General features: G+C 39.1%; 1 protein-coding gene across 1 annotated transcript in view; it reads right to left on the reverse strand.

The window, feature by feature from the left end:
- Nucleotides 1-392: 392 nt before the first annotated feature.
- LOC128685630 (uncharacterized) overlaps nucleotides 393-15,657 on the reverse strand; it is a 46,461-nt gene continuing 31,196 nt past the window's right edge. The window contains exons 7-11 of the mRNA XM_070082671.1: nucleotides 9,749-9,978; nucleotides 6,901-7,058; nucleotides 6,509-6,649; nucleotides 5,849-5,982; nucleotides 393-1,210 (exon numbers count right to left, since the gene is read on the reverse strand). Of these exons, the coding sequence (XP_069938772.1) occupies nucleotides 1,110-1,210; nucleotides 5,849-5,982; nucleotides 6,509-6,649; nucleotides 6,901-7,058; nucleotides 9,749-9,978 (764 nt within the window). The 3' untranslated portion in view covers nucleotides 393-1,109. The remainder of the gene's footprint in view (nucleotides 1,211-5,848; nucleotides 5,983-6,508; nucleotides 6,650-6,900; nucleotides 7,059-9,748; nucleotides 9,979-15,657) is intronic.

The following is a 15,657-nucleotide window of genomic DNA, read 5'->3' on the forward strand; positions in this document are numbered from 1 at the left end:
CAATGAGAACTTGTCACTTGATGCCTGGAGGAACAAATTCGTGTCACGTGATAACTGGGGTAGGTATCAAACACCTGTCACGTGATCACTGGGATGACAGGCTAGCCTCTTCAGAAATATCCAGGTAGCCCTTTAGAAAATACTCAGCTAGCCACTTCGGAGATATCCAGCTAGCCTCTACAAAGAAACCCAGCTAGTAGCCACTTTGGAGATACCCAGCTAGTAGCCACTTTGGAGAAAACCAGCTAGTAGGCACTTTGGAGATACCCCAGCTAGAATCTTCGGTTTCAGAATTTAACTTGAGCTTAGAAACAATCTTAGAATATATTCTAAGTCGTATCTAAGTGCAAAGTTCAAGAGAACAAACATGGGAAGAAAAATAAAAAAATATAAGATTTTCGTTGGTGTTTACTGAAAAGATTTACATAATCTTTTTTTTCAGTCGTGTGTTGCTGAAGTAAATCACATAAGAAAGTCACATAGGTTTATTTTGCACTAAATCATCAACGGCAAAGACGTTCGCACGCTGAAGATAATCCTAAATGCTTATCATAAGTGATTTTTTTTGTAATGAGTTCTCAGCGTATGTGTTGTGGGGAGGCCTTCCTAGGATCTACTCACACTTACGGGGTGTAAGTGTAAACCTTCATACAGCCATACATCAACGGCAAAGACGTTCGCACGCTGAAGATAATCCTAAATGCTTATCATAAGTGATTTTTTTTGTAATGAGTTCTCAGCGTATGTGTTGTGGGGAGGCCTTCCTAGGATCTACTCACACTTACGGGGTGTAAGTGTAAACCTTCATACAGCTAGGAAGCATAAGTGTAAACATACAGCTAGGAAGCATAAGTGTAAACATACAGCTAGGGAGCAAAAGTGTAAACATACAGCTAGGAAGCATAAGTGTAAACATACAGCTAGGAAGCATAAGTGTAAACATACAGCTAGGGAGCAAAAGTGTAAACATACAGCTAGGAAGCATAAGTGTAAACATACAGCTAGGAAGCATAAGTGTAAACATAATGCTAGGGAGCATAAGTGTAAACATACAGCTAGGGAGCAAAAGTGTAAACATACAGCTAGGAAGCATAAGTGTAAACATACAGCTAGGGAGCATAGGTGTATACATAGAGTTGGCCAGCAGTGTATCCTGCTACTACAACATCCTCATAGCCGTCGTTATTGAAGTCTCCGTGAGCCATCTTGCCTGAGGACACAAGAGAGAAAAGGTAAGTGCAGATAAATGGTTCAGAGAACCCACAATTTGATAGGAAATGTTTCGCCATACATTGGCTTCATCAGTCCTATACAAAGAAGAATAATGAAGATCAAAAGGATTTGAAGTAATGAATCCCTCAGCCTGGAGTCGATGCACATCGACTCCAGGCTGAGGGACTGAACTGCATATGCCACTTTTCTGAGGTTCAGCTGCATCTTCATATGACACTATTATTCTGCCTACTTCTGTGTCATCAGCGAATTTGCTCATATCACGTATAATTCCCTCGTCAAAGTCATTAATGTAAATTATGAACAACAGTGGGTCTAAAACTGATCTTTGCGGAACGACACTTGTGACTGATCCACATTCTGATTTCACCCTATTTATGAAGACTCTGTCCTTCCTACTGGTCAGCCCTGCCTCGATCCATACCAGAACTTTTCTTCCAGTACCACGAACTGCCACTTTTGTGTGGTACTCAAATAAGCAATATCACATTATTCTTTATCATGATCAACTGTATTAATGCTTTACTGCAAAAAAGTCAGTAAATTAGTCAGGCAGGAACGGCTCCTCGCGAATCCATGATGAGTATCATGAACCACACTATGCTTATCAAGATGTTTTCTTTTAATATCGGCCAGTATTGACGAATAATTTGTCTACAATTGAGGTCAGGCTTATTGGGCAGTAACCTGATGGTAATGACCTATCCCCTCCTTTAAAAATAGGAATTACACTGGTCATCTTCCACACATCAGACGCTACACCTAACATAAGAACATAAGAAAGGAGGAACACTGCAGGAGGCCTGCTGGCCCATACTAGGCAGGTCCTTTACAATTCATCCCACTAACAAAACATTTACCCAACCCAATTTTCAATGCTATCCAAGAAATAAGCTCTTATGTGAAAGTCCCACTCAAATCCAACCCCTCCCACTCATGTACTTATCCAACCTAGATTTGAAACTACCCAAAGTCCTAGCCTCAATAACCCAACTAGGTAGACTGTTCCACTCATCAACTACCCTATTTCCAAACCAATACTTTCCTATGTCCTTTCTAAATCTAAACTTATCTAATTTAAATCCATTACTGCGGGTTCTCTCTTGGAGAGACATCCTCAAGACCTTATTAATATCCCCTTTATTAATACCTATCTTCCACTTATACACTTCGATCAGGTCTCCCCTCATTCTTCGTCTAACAAGTGAATGTAACTTAAGAGTCTTCAATCTTTCTTCATAAGGAAGATTTCTGATGCTATGTATTAATTTAGTCATCCTACGCTGAATGTTTTCTAACGAATTTATGTCCATTTTGTAATACGGAGACCAGAACTGAGCTGCATAATCAAGGTGAGGCCTTACTAATGATGTATAAAGCTGCAGTATGACCTCTGGACTTCTATTGCTTACACTTCTTGATATAAATCCCAGTAATCTATTTGCCTTATTACGTACGCTTAGGCATTGCTGTCTTGGTTTAAGGTTGCTGCTCACCATAACCCCCAAGTCCTTTTCGCAATCTGTATGGCTAAGTTCTACATCATTTAATTTATAAGTACTAGGGTTATGGACACTCCCAAGCTTCAGAACCTTGCACTTATCTACATTGAACTGCATCTGCCACTTTTCTGACCAAGAATAGAGTTTGTTTAAATCCTCCTGAAGTTCCCTAACATCTACGTTTGAATCAATTTTCCTACCTATCTTTGTGTCATCGGCGAATTTGCTCATATCACTAGTAATTCCCTCATCAAGATCATTGATATATATTATAAACAACAACGGGCCCAAGACTGATCCCTGTGGAACGCCACTTGTTACAGATCCCCACTCGGATTTAACCCCATTTATGGACACTCTCTGCTTCCTGTCAGTGAGCCATGACTCGATCCACGAGAGCACTTTTCCCCCAATGCCATGAGCTGCCACTTTCTTTAACAGTCTATGGTGCGGAACTCTATCAAAAGCCTTACTAAAATCTAAGTAAATAATATCAAATTCTTTATTGTGGTCAACAGCCTCAAAAGCTTTACTGAAGAAAGTTAATAAATTAGTTAGACAAGACCGGCCTCTTGTGAATCCATGCTGAGTATCATTAATCAAGCTATGCTTATCGAGATGGCTTCTTATAATCTCAGCTATAATTGACTCTAGTAATTTGCCTACAATTGAGGTCAGGCTTATTGGGCGGTAATTTGACGGTAACGACTTGTCCCCTGTTTTAAAAATAGGAGTTACATTAGCCATCTTCCACATATCAGACACTACACCTGATTGAAGAGATAAATTAAAAATATTAGTTAATGGTTCACAGAGTTCCATTTTGCATTCCTTAAGAACCCTTGAAAAAACCTCATCAGGACCCGGCGACTTATTTTGCTTCAGTCTGTCTATCTGCCTCACAACCATCTCACTAGTGACTGTGATGTTACATAATTTATCTTCTTCTAGCCCACTGTAAAAATTAATTACTGGAATATTGTTAGTGTCTTCCTGTGTAAAAACTGAGAGAAAATAATTATTTAAAATCAAGCACATTTCATTCTCATTGTCAGTAAGGTGCCCATAGTTATTTTTAAGGGGACCTATCTTATCTCTAACTTTTGTTCTATAGACCTGGAAAAAACTTTTTGGGTTAGTTTTAGAATCCCTAGCAACTTTAATTTCATAGTCCCTTTTAGCTTTTCTTATCCCCTTTTTAATGTCCCTCTTAATGTCAATATACTGATTCATAAGATGACCCTCACCTCTTTTGATACGCCTATAAATTCCTTTCTTATGCCCTAGTAGATATTTGAGCCTATTATTCATCCATTTTGGGTCATTTCTATTTGATCTAATTTCTTTATATGGGATAAACGCTCTTTGAGCAGCATGTATAGTGTTCAGAAAACTGTCATATTGATAGCTCTCTTCGTTACCCCAGTCAACAGATGATAAGTGTTCTCTAAGCCCATCGTAATCTGCTAAGCGAAAATCTGGGACTGTTACTGAGTTATCGCTACTATCGTACTTCCATTCAATGCTAAATGTAATTGATTTGTGGTCGCTAGCACCCAGTTCCTCTGAAATTTCTAAATTATTAACAAGGGATTCATTGTTTGCCATAACTAAGTCAAGCAGGTTATTTCCCCTTGTAGGTTCTGTCACAAACTGCTTCAAAAAACAATCCTGAAATACTTCTAAGAAGTCGTACGATTCTAAATTCCCAGTCAAGAAATTCCAATCAACATGACTAAAGTTAAAGTCTCCTAGAATTACTACATTATCGTGCCTTGTGGCCTTAACAATTTCCTCCCATAGTAGTTTCCCCTGGTCCCTATCTAAGTTAGGGGGACGGTATATCACTCCTAAAATCAGTTTTTCATGCCCCTCTGAAAATTCTATCCAAACAGACTCTGTATGTGTTACTTCAGACTTAATACCCGTTTTTATGCAACAGTTCAAGCGATCTCGGACATACAATGCCACCCCACCCCCCCTCCCAATACTTCTATCTTCTTGGAACAATTTAAAACCCTGAATATGACATTCCGCAGGCATGTCCCGACTTTTTGAATTAAACCACGTCTCAGTTAAGGCAAATACATCAATGTTACCTACACTAGCAACTAATCTCAACTCGTCCATCTTATTCCTAGCACTACGGCAATTAGCATAATAAACATTGAAAGACTCTCCTTTCTCTTTACCCTTCCTGCTCATTTCTATTTTTCTACTAAACCTATTACCGTCCTTATCACCCAAGGTCCCTGGGTTTTCAATATCTATCTCGTTCTTATTATTACTAGTTCCCCTAGAACTCGTAATATTACTACACTGGGACTTCACTGTTTTCCTGCCAAAACCCATACCACTAACTATTCCTAGTTTAAAGTCCTAACTGCTCCCTCCACTGCAGTTGCCAGTGCTCCCACCCCACAACCTGTCTGGAGAGACATATTAAAAGTTAGTCAATAGTTCACTAAGCTCCATTGAGCACTCCAAGTTATAAAAACGTTCATCGGGGCCTGGGAACTTATTTTGTTTTAATTGGTCACCCTCTTTAATGACCATATCCTGAGTGATTGCTATTTCATCATCTATTTTCTCCAGGCCCGATATTATCAATTTATCTTACATATTCCAGTCTTTCTATTTATTTATATGGATTTTTTAACGCTCATGTAAATAAAATAATTATAACATTGGTACTATGGTAGAATCAATATCTGTCCGGATACCATCAACTGAAGTAATGTCCTGATTTTGTGGTGAGCACAGAACACAACAAAGTCACCTCTAGTCTGTGCTGTAACATCAGAAAGCAACAAGAACACCACAAGTCTGCGTTGTAGCATCGACAAGAACATTATTTGTCTGTGCTCTAACATCAGACAACGACAAGGATACTAGTGGTTTTGAGTGTAACTTCAGAGCAACAACAAGGATACCACTAGCCTTTGTTGCAACATCAGAACACAACAGGAACACCAATAGTTTGCGCTGCAACACCAGAGCAACAACAGGAACATCACTGGTTTATGCTGCAACATCAGAACAACAAGAGGAACACCTCTAATCTGTGCTGTAACATCTGGACACCATCAACAACAACCTTGCTAGTCACTCACCCGAGGTGGTGTGGGTTGTGTTAACCAAGATGTGCTTCTGGTACGTCCAATCATCCCTCTCCTCAGTGTCAGGATACAAGATGTACATGCAACCATCATCATCCCCCGACAGCAGGATGAAGGGCTTGTGCGGTCTGTTGAAGGATGTAGAAGAGGTGTAATTGCATAATTATTTAGAATGTAGCCACACACTGTGGGAGTTCTCACAATGTAATTATCAGGCAGAATAAGGTAGCCACACACTGTGGGAGTTCTCACAATGTAATTATTACGCAGAATAAGGTAGCCACACACTGTGGGAGGTCCCACAATGTAATTATCACGTAGAATAAGGGAGCCACACACAGTATGAGTTCTCACAATGTAATTATCACGTAGAATAAGGGAGCCACACACAGTATGAGTTCTCACAATGTAATTATCACGTAGAATAAGGGAGTCACACACTGCGGCTGCATCTAACCTTGTTAAATACTAAACAAAGGTACATACACTACACAAATAACCCGCACATAGGAAAAACTTATGACGACGTATCAGTCTGTTAATGATCCAAGATGGACTGAAATGTCGCCCTAATTTTCTTTCTCCTATATGAGGGTTCTTTGTGTATTTTTGTGGTCACGCTATTGAGCCTTTTTATTTTTTAAAGGTACGTACAAGCCGTCCTCAGCCAAGTCGTTGGCGTACTCGGTGGTCGGGTAGTAGACTTTGGGTGAGCCGGGTGACATAGACTGACCCACCAGCATGTTGTGAGGCTGGAAGCCGTCAGCTATCACAATCTGGGGAAACTCGTCTGTCCTATGAGCAGAAAATAATAACAGTAAGGTGAAAAGTAGTTTTGGGGTTCAACAATATAAAACATGATTTCTCACCCTTTCTCTCTCTCTCTCTCTCTCTCTCTCTCTCTCTCTCTCTCTCTCTCTTTCTCTCACCAGCAAAAAGAAGGGGACGGGAGTTGGTAAACCACTCCTGAAACCACGTATAAGTGAGTATACTAAAGCTATATTTTCTTTACGGTCTGTATATCACCTGTTCATTGCACTGCTCACCTGAAATCTTCAGGGAATTGGTACAAGGTGACTTGTCCGACTCCAAGGTCAGTCTTGTACTCAGAGGCGATAAATTCCAACGTTCCGTCGCGATTGAAGTCATCCACCAACACGTCGAAGACCTGGCCAGCGTCTGCGTTAATGACCCGAGACTTGACCTGCATTGAGAAGGCGGAACTCGTGAGTGACCTGAAATCTGACCTGAAACTGAACTCATTGATTATTTCTTAATATTTTTTTTTTAATCTAAGTTTTAGTGATTTCGATGTTCTAGTATTGACTGACTCTGACATACCTAGTTACAGATCTATATCTTCTTGCTTTCCGCTATTCCTTTTAGACAGTAAAATACCAGCTGTATGAAATTAAAATGCGATTCATATCGAAACGAGTTCAAGCAAAATTTAGCAAGGTTATGTTGACGCGTCTGTTGACTGGGAGAGTTTTTGCTTCATACAAGAGAACTTTTTTAGAAGTTGAGGAATTTATCTTAGTTTGTGTATTTACGTAACTTAGTTTGTGGAAATTCGACAAAATTAGAAAATTTTAAATTATAGCATTTAAACATAAATTAAATATCCAGTTGATATTCGATTATTATTAATATTTTTAATACTGCTACTACTAATAACAATAAAAAATTTTTTATTAATACATCAGCCGTTTCCCACCGAGACAGTGACCCGAAAAAGAAGAAATGCTTTCCTCATCATTTACTCCATCACTGTGTTACCAGATGCGCACCTACACTACAGTTAAACCTTAAACTGTCCAAACGTAGATCTACGCTTTTTCAACATTTGAAAATATGTAAAAAAAACGTAGATATTTTTTTTTTTACATTTGAAAACGTGTAAAAAATCTTTGCTCTACTTTTTTTTGTTATATTTGAAAATATGTAAAAAAAAAAAAACCGAAGATCTACTTTTGGAGCACTACGCATGTGAACGTAAATCTGTTTGGACAGTTTAAGGGTTTTAAAAAACTGCAGCATGTCAACACCCGTCCTTCGGAGTGCAGGCACTGTACTTTCCACCTCCAGGACTCAAGTCTGGCTAACTGGTTTCCCCGAATACCTTCATAAGTGTTATTTTGTTTACACTCCAACTGCACGTCAAGTCATAATAACCATTTGTCTCCACTCGTTCCTAACACGTTCATGCATGTTTGCTGGAAGTCCATGCCCCTTGCATACAAAACTTCCTTTACTTTCTCCCTCTAACCTCTCCGAGTTCAACCCCTACACTGCTTTCCTTCCACTGCTGGTTTATACGCCTTCCAACTCATTCTATTTTGTCCCGTCCTCTCTAAATGTGTGATCCATCTCACCCTTCTGGATAATACATTTAGAAATCCTATACCTTCTTCTAATCTTCAAACTATGGATTCTCTGCATTATATTCACACCACACATTGCCCTCAGACACGACATATCCACTGCCTCAAGCCTTCTCCTTGTTGCAACATCCACTACCCATGCTTCACACCCATATAAGAGCATTGGTACCACTATACACTCATACATTCTCCTCTTTGCTTCCATGAATAATGTTCTTTGTCTCCACAGACTCCTCAGTGCACCACTCACCTTTTTCTTCTCTCAGTTTTATGATTCACCTTGTCTTTCATAGACCCATCTGCTGACAAGTAAACTCCCAAATATCTGACCACATTCACTTCCTCCATACTCTCTCCCTCCAATCTGATATCCAGTCTTTCATTACTTAATTTTTTTTTTTGTTATCCTCATCACTTTGCTCTTTCCTTTGTTCACTTTCAGTTTCCCTTTTTAACATACCCTTCCAAACTCGTCCACCAACCTCTGCACTTTCTCTTCAGAATGTTCCAAACTCACAGTGTCATCAACAGAAAGCAACTGTGACAACTCCCATATTGTGTTAGATTCTTTATCTTGCCAACACCCAAGCATTCGCTTCTCTTACAACCCCATCTATAAATATATTTAACAACCATGGTGACATGACACATTTCTGCCCAAGGTATACTTTTACTGGAAAATAATCTCTCTTCTCTCCTCCATACTCAAACCTGAGCCTCACTATCATCGCAAAAACTCTTAACTACTTTCAGTAACCTACCACCTGTACCATGCATCTGCAACATCTGCCACAGTGATTCCATGTCCACCCTATCATATGTTTTTTCCAAATCCATAAATGCAACGAAAACCTCTTTACCCTTATATAAAGACTGTTCACCTATATGCTTCATTGTAGTAAACGTTTGATTTATACGCACTCTTCATATGCGATCCTACTCTCCGTCTTACTCTCAATTCTTTCACTAGTAATTCTACCATACACTACCAGGTATACTCAACAGGCTTATTCCCCTATAATTTTTGCATTCTCTTTTGTCCCCTTTGCTGTTATACAAAGGAAATATGCATGCTCTCTTCCAATCGCTAGGTACCTTCTCCTCTTCCAATCACTAGGTACCTTCTCCTCTTCCATACATTTAATAAATAAAAGCACCAACCATTCCAAAACTATATCCCCCTCCTGCCTTTAACGTTTCTACCTTTATCCCATCAATCTCAGCTGCTTTACCCCCTTTCATTCTACTCACTGCCTCACATATCTCCTCTAACACTCACAACTGGTGTTCATCACTCCTACAAGATGTTATATCTCCCTGCTCATTGCACGAAATCACAGCTTCCCTAGCTTCAACAACATTTAACATTATTATTATTATTATTATTATTATTATTATTATTATTATTATTATTATTATTATTATTATCAGTTTTAAAAAAAATAATTAAATTACTAGCAGTAACTTGAAGAAGAATGATCATCATCCTCGGGTGGTGGACCAGACTCACCTTGGAGAGGTCCGTCCAGTCGTTGGTGTCACTCTCGGTCCAGTAGATGGAGGTGCGCTCCTTGAAGAACTCTCCCACCACCACACAGTCAAAGTCGCGGCCGCCGGCGCTGAGGGTGACCGTGGCAAAATGCACATCTGGACCATTAGTGGCTACCACGTGGGCGGTCCAGCCCTCGCTGAATCCCTCCCCAGCGTTCTCGAACCACACCAGGTCGTGCTTAGTGAACCCTGGCCAGGAGGAGACCCACCCAGGTCAGGTGTGGTGGTGGTGGGGGTGTTTTGTTCGTCGGGAAACATGGCAGTGTGTCTTTCCTGGACACGGGTCTAAAAATCACATGATGTCCTGGATGCAGGACACCCAGGACAAGGAAAGATGGAGGCTATATGACCCCTCTGGGTTTAAAGCTACCTCAAAATATAATCAACAATTTATACATTGGCTGAAGTAGCTCGCGAAGCTTAGGGAAGTTGGATAAGGTCATCTAAACTGGTTAAGCTGATGATGTGTCTCCCTCCCCCTCCCCCAATTAAAATAAAAGAGCATCCCTCTGCTAGATAGCAGCGCATCCTTAGATTCCGACACAATGACTCATCAATAGAAAAATTTTCACCCGAAGGGGTTTGTTGATGTTTGGTTACACTCTAGAAGAGGTTGGTCCAACTATGGGTCTGTGGGCCACAAGTGGCCCGCTGGTTGATTGTTTGTGGTCCACGAGCACTCATATTATTTAACTCATATTATTAAAAGAGATGATGGAATATGTAACAACAAAATGCAAGGAGGCAGAAGAAAGGTTTGTTCCCAAGCAGAGGCGTCGCTAGGGTTGGTGTCACCTGGAGCGGAATCTTTGGTGTCACCCCCATGAAATCCAAGAGCTGAGGGATGAATGTAGTAAACTCCAGTTACATCACTGTTACATGACCAGTGACTAATGTTTAGCAATGAATCTACTGCTCCAGCTTTCAGAAACGCTGACTACAGCAACAACCCAACTGATGTTCAGTTTGTCTGAGTGTATATACACATAGTGTTTATAATGTTTATAGACAGAGATTGTGTTTAAGTTTCTTATAGATATAACTGTTATATTAAAGGAAACTATATATTAACAGTGACATTTATATATGTGTAAGTAATATTCACGTGTGATTTACAGTTATACAGTGACATTTATAGTGTATAGTGAATGAAGTGTATAACATCGTTATTTACGATTAATCATCATGGTCTGGCTGACACAGAAAACTCAAGCCATAAACACCAGCCATATGTACTCTGTACCCTTCATGGTCATTGACCCTGAGGTTAAGCTTAGTGGGTCAGTAGTGTCTGACTCGATTATTGCTGACTTAAGCACAACAAAAACTCAGCTTTTATAGCAGTATAGTGTTTTTTTAAACACTCTAAGTGTGGTGCTAGAATTTTCAATATATTATTAAAATGGCTTGTTTGAAAACTCAGTTTCAGTCTTTACAGACTAAGATTACACAATTAGAAAATCTAATTTCAGTCTGTATAGGATTAACTCAAGATACAAACATAGATTTTGATGATCTTGAGGTAAATTTGAATTACTTACACAATGTCTGAAAATAATTAATTCAGACTATACAGATTATGAAAAGGAATTTCTTGAATCAGATCCATCTGAGGATGAAATTAAAAATGTTTTGGATACTTTTAGTAATGAACAATTAAGGTGGACAGGAGTACAGGCAATTTGCTGCAAAACTCTGTCACAGAGACCTACTGTAACTAGTGGTCAAACACCTGTTACATTTGTAACAAGTGTCCCATTACCTAGTTTACCTACCTTGTCATTACCTATTTTCCAAGGTCATAATTATGAAGAATTCATTAGTGGGTTTCAGTCCATAGTAAATTCACGAACTGACATAGATGAGATTGCTAAGTTCAATTATCTTAAATGTTTTGTGAAGGGAGGACCCTATGATTAAGTCATTTCCGGTGGTTAAAGGCAATTATCAAATAGCCTTACGTGTCTTAGCAGACAATTACTTTGATGCTGACAAGGCCAGAGTTAGACATGCAGTCTTAATAGCTTGAAGCCACCAAAACATTGTTTTTCAGACTTACAGGCATTTAGAATCACATTAGACAATAGTCTCAGATCTCTGGGTGCTAAATATGACCTAAGGCAATGTGATTGGTTTATCAGTGGTATTGTACAGGATAAGTTGTCACCAGAAACTATTGAACGATTAAATATTATGTTCAATAAACGCTATTTCACTTGTGAAGAAATGAACAATGGTTTACAAACAATAGTTTCATGCATGCAAGCAACGAGACAAGATGAAAAATCCACAAATCCAGTGGATAATAAACCTTCAACTCAGTATATCAAAAGTATATCTACTCCCACTAAACCACAGAATAGGAAATCCCAGACAGACAGTAAACAGACAGTAAACAGACTGTCACACATAAACGTACTCCAAAATGTGTACTTTGTGATGGAACACATTGGGCACAGTAATGTATTCAATACACATCAATGGAGGCACGTAAACAACGTATACATCAGCTGAAAAGGTGCACCAAGTGTTTAGGTGAACACAAGGGAGGAAAATGCTCACTGAAGAAGTGTTTTAAATGCATTATGCCCAAATACTTTTGCTGAACAGCAGAAGACTTCCACAGAATCAGGAAGTCAACAAGCAACAGCATTAAATGTGAGAGATAAGTTTAAAGCAACTGCTCTCCCGATAGCTCGAATTGAGTTATCTAATAAATTACACAAAACCAATGTGCTAACACTATTTGATCAAGGCTCACAAAGGTCCTTCATAAGAAGAACAGTGTTGCAGAAACTGAATAAACAACCCTATGCCAAAATACAGTTAGATATAGCTGCATTTTTCCACAATTCTGGTAAACAGACATATGACCTAGCCAGAATCACTGTTGGTCTAGGAAACAGGAAAAAGACAGTAGAAGCTGTGGTAGTAGATGATTTGCCTAAGTCTGTGCAGATCCAGGGATTAAAAGAAACAGTTGCAGCACTGAAAGCAGCTAAGGTCAAGTTAGCCTGTCCTGACATACAGACGGACACAATTAGTCCAATTGATTTAATCATTGGAAGTGATTATTATCAGTGTTTTGTGCAAAATATAGTAAGTAAACATGATGTTCACTTGCTGAAAACAGCAGGAGGCCACATGATATGTGGTCCCATTCCCTCTCAAAGTGGGAAAGAAGCTGATAGTGATTCAGTGGAAAATGTACTAGTTACGAGAATAACCGCTGATCATGTACCACAGCAAAAATTATCATTACTGGAAGAAATGAATGAACCAGTTGATAAGTTGTGGGATTTAGATGCGATAGGTATTGATGTAAATAAACCAAGCCCACAAGAGTCTCAGACTTATAACCAATATTTGGACACTGTCAAATATAAAGATAGACAGTATTGGGTTAGGTTACCATGGAAATTAAATCCACCACATCTGCCTAGCAATTATCGCATGGCTTTCGGACAAATGAAAGCACAAATACATGAGCTCAGGAAGAATCCAGAGCTACTGACTGTTTATGATAATATCATACAAGAACAGTTGGACAATAAATTCATTGAGGAAATAGTCGAAGATAAGTCGAAGACAGAAGCTCATTATCTCCCGCACCATGGAGTCAGAAAAGATTCTGAAACCACTCCACTACGTGTTGTATACAATTGCAGCGCACGTGCAACTATAGATGTAGCAAGTCTTAATGATTGTCTGATGACCGGACCCTCACTAACTGAGAAGCTTGGAGACGTGCTTATGAAATTTCGCACAAACCCATATGCCTACACGGCTGATATTTCCAAAGCTTTCTTAAGAGTAGGACTACAAGAAATAGATAGAGATTATACTCGATTCTTGTGGCCTGAAAATCCACATGATCCTCAAAGTCCTGTGAAAACTTATCGTTTCAGATCAATATTATTTGGCGCAACATCCTCTCCATTCTTACTAGAAGCTACTCTAAATACACATTTGAAGAAATCTGAAAGTCCCTTCAAAGAAATCTTTAAGAAAAGTTTCTATGTGGACAATCTTCAAGGTACTGTGAATAAAGAGGAAGATTTGAAATCCTTATACAGAGAAGCTAACAAGGAAATGAAAGAAGCAAATATGCCTCTAAGGATGTGGAATACTAATTCAATGCAATTAAGGGAGCTTGTCAAAGTAGATTTCCCTGAAACTGAAATTCCTGATTGCAACAATATGCTGACACTTAATTGGAACACACAGGAAGATACTTTGAGTCTCAAAAGGATAAACAATAAATCATGCAGTACACTCACTAAACGTAGTTTACTGTCAGAGGTATCACAATGTTTTGATCCTCTAGGACTCGTCTCACCAATTACCATAAAGGGTAAAATGCTTATGCAAGATGCATGGAAACTCAAAATTGGATGGGATGAGAACTTGCCTCTAGAAATGAGTCAAGCATGGGATGAAATATCCAAGGAGTTTAAGCAACTTCATCAAATTAAATTTCCAGACAAATAGGTCAAGAGGGAAACAATTACACATTACATGTGTTCTGTGATGCGTCAACCAGAGGTTATGGCGCTGTAGCTTACATGAGTAATGCTGAAGGAAGTACACTAATTGCTTCAAAGGCCAGGGTAGCACCCTTGAAGGTCAGAACAGTACCACAATTGGAACTGACAGCACTTTATGTAGGTACAAAATTAGCTGTCTATCTCAACAAAGTACTTGATCATCTCACTATTGAAAAAACCGTGATCTGGAGTGATAATGAAGCAGTTCTCCAGTGGTTAAGAAATAATAAGAGTAAGTTGGTCTATGTACAGAATAGAGTAGCAGAAATAAAAGAGATGCAGAGAGATTATCTCTTTCTCCACGTCTCTACCCAAGAGAATCCAGCTGACATGTTGTCACGTGGTGTCCCACTCAAGAAATGTGTGGATAATAAATTATGGCTCCACGGACCGAACTGGCTCTCTAATGAAAATAACTGGCCTCAGCAAAAAGCTCACATTATGCCAGAAGAAACAGTTTGCTTGAACACAGCAGAAATAAGTTGCGTAAATACTGCAGACACAACAGAAATAGTCATTGATGGATCTAAATACTCATCTTTGGGTAAACTCTTAAGAGTTACAGCTCTTGTATTTAAATTCATTAAAGGAATAAAACCTGATTATGAATGTCTTGAACCCATTAAATACTGGGTGAAACTAATACAGAAAGTTGTTTTCTCTACAGAATATAAATTTCTGGAAACACAAGATAAATCCCCAAAAAAACCTGTTATGATTAATTTTTTAGGACTTTATCTCGACTCAGAAAAGATTATAAGATGTCGAGGAAGAATTCATAATTCTTCACTACCTAAAGAAGCCATAAATCCAATATTGATCCCCAAGAATCATTGGCTAACAAAACTGATTGTGCAAAACGCCCACAGTAACGTGTTACATGGTGGGGTAGCTGACACACTTTGTCATATACGGCAATCCTACTGGATACCTCAAGGTCGACAAAGTGTGAAAAAACAAATAAAGGACTGTATTACTTGTCGTCACTATGATATGCGAGTATGTCAGTATCCAGGTCCACCTCCATATCCCTCTGAAAGAGTTTATCATGTCACTCCATTTGAGGTGACAGGTGTAGATTACACTGGACCAATAATTTTAACCAAAACAGTTGACAAAGTTCCCATCAAGGTGTACATCTGTTTGTTCACTTGTGCTACGACTAGAGCAGTACATCTAGAAGTAGCCACTGACATGTCTGCTGAAATCTTTATCAAATTATTCAGAAGGTTTGCAGCCAGAAGGGCGTGTCCCAGACTGATGATTTTAGACAATGCAACGAACTTTGTTGCTGGTGCTGCTTATATAAGCAAGATCTTTG

The sequence above is a fragment of the Cherax quadricarinatus genome, chromosome 1 (assembly GCF_038502225.1).
Source record: "Cherax quadricarinatus isolate ZL_2023a chromosome 1, ASM3850222v1, whole genome shotgun sequence".
Taxonomy (NCBI): Eukaryota; Metazoa; Arthropoda; class Malacostraca; order Decapoda; family Parastacidae; genus Cherax; species Cherax quadricarinatus.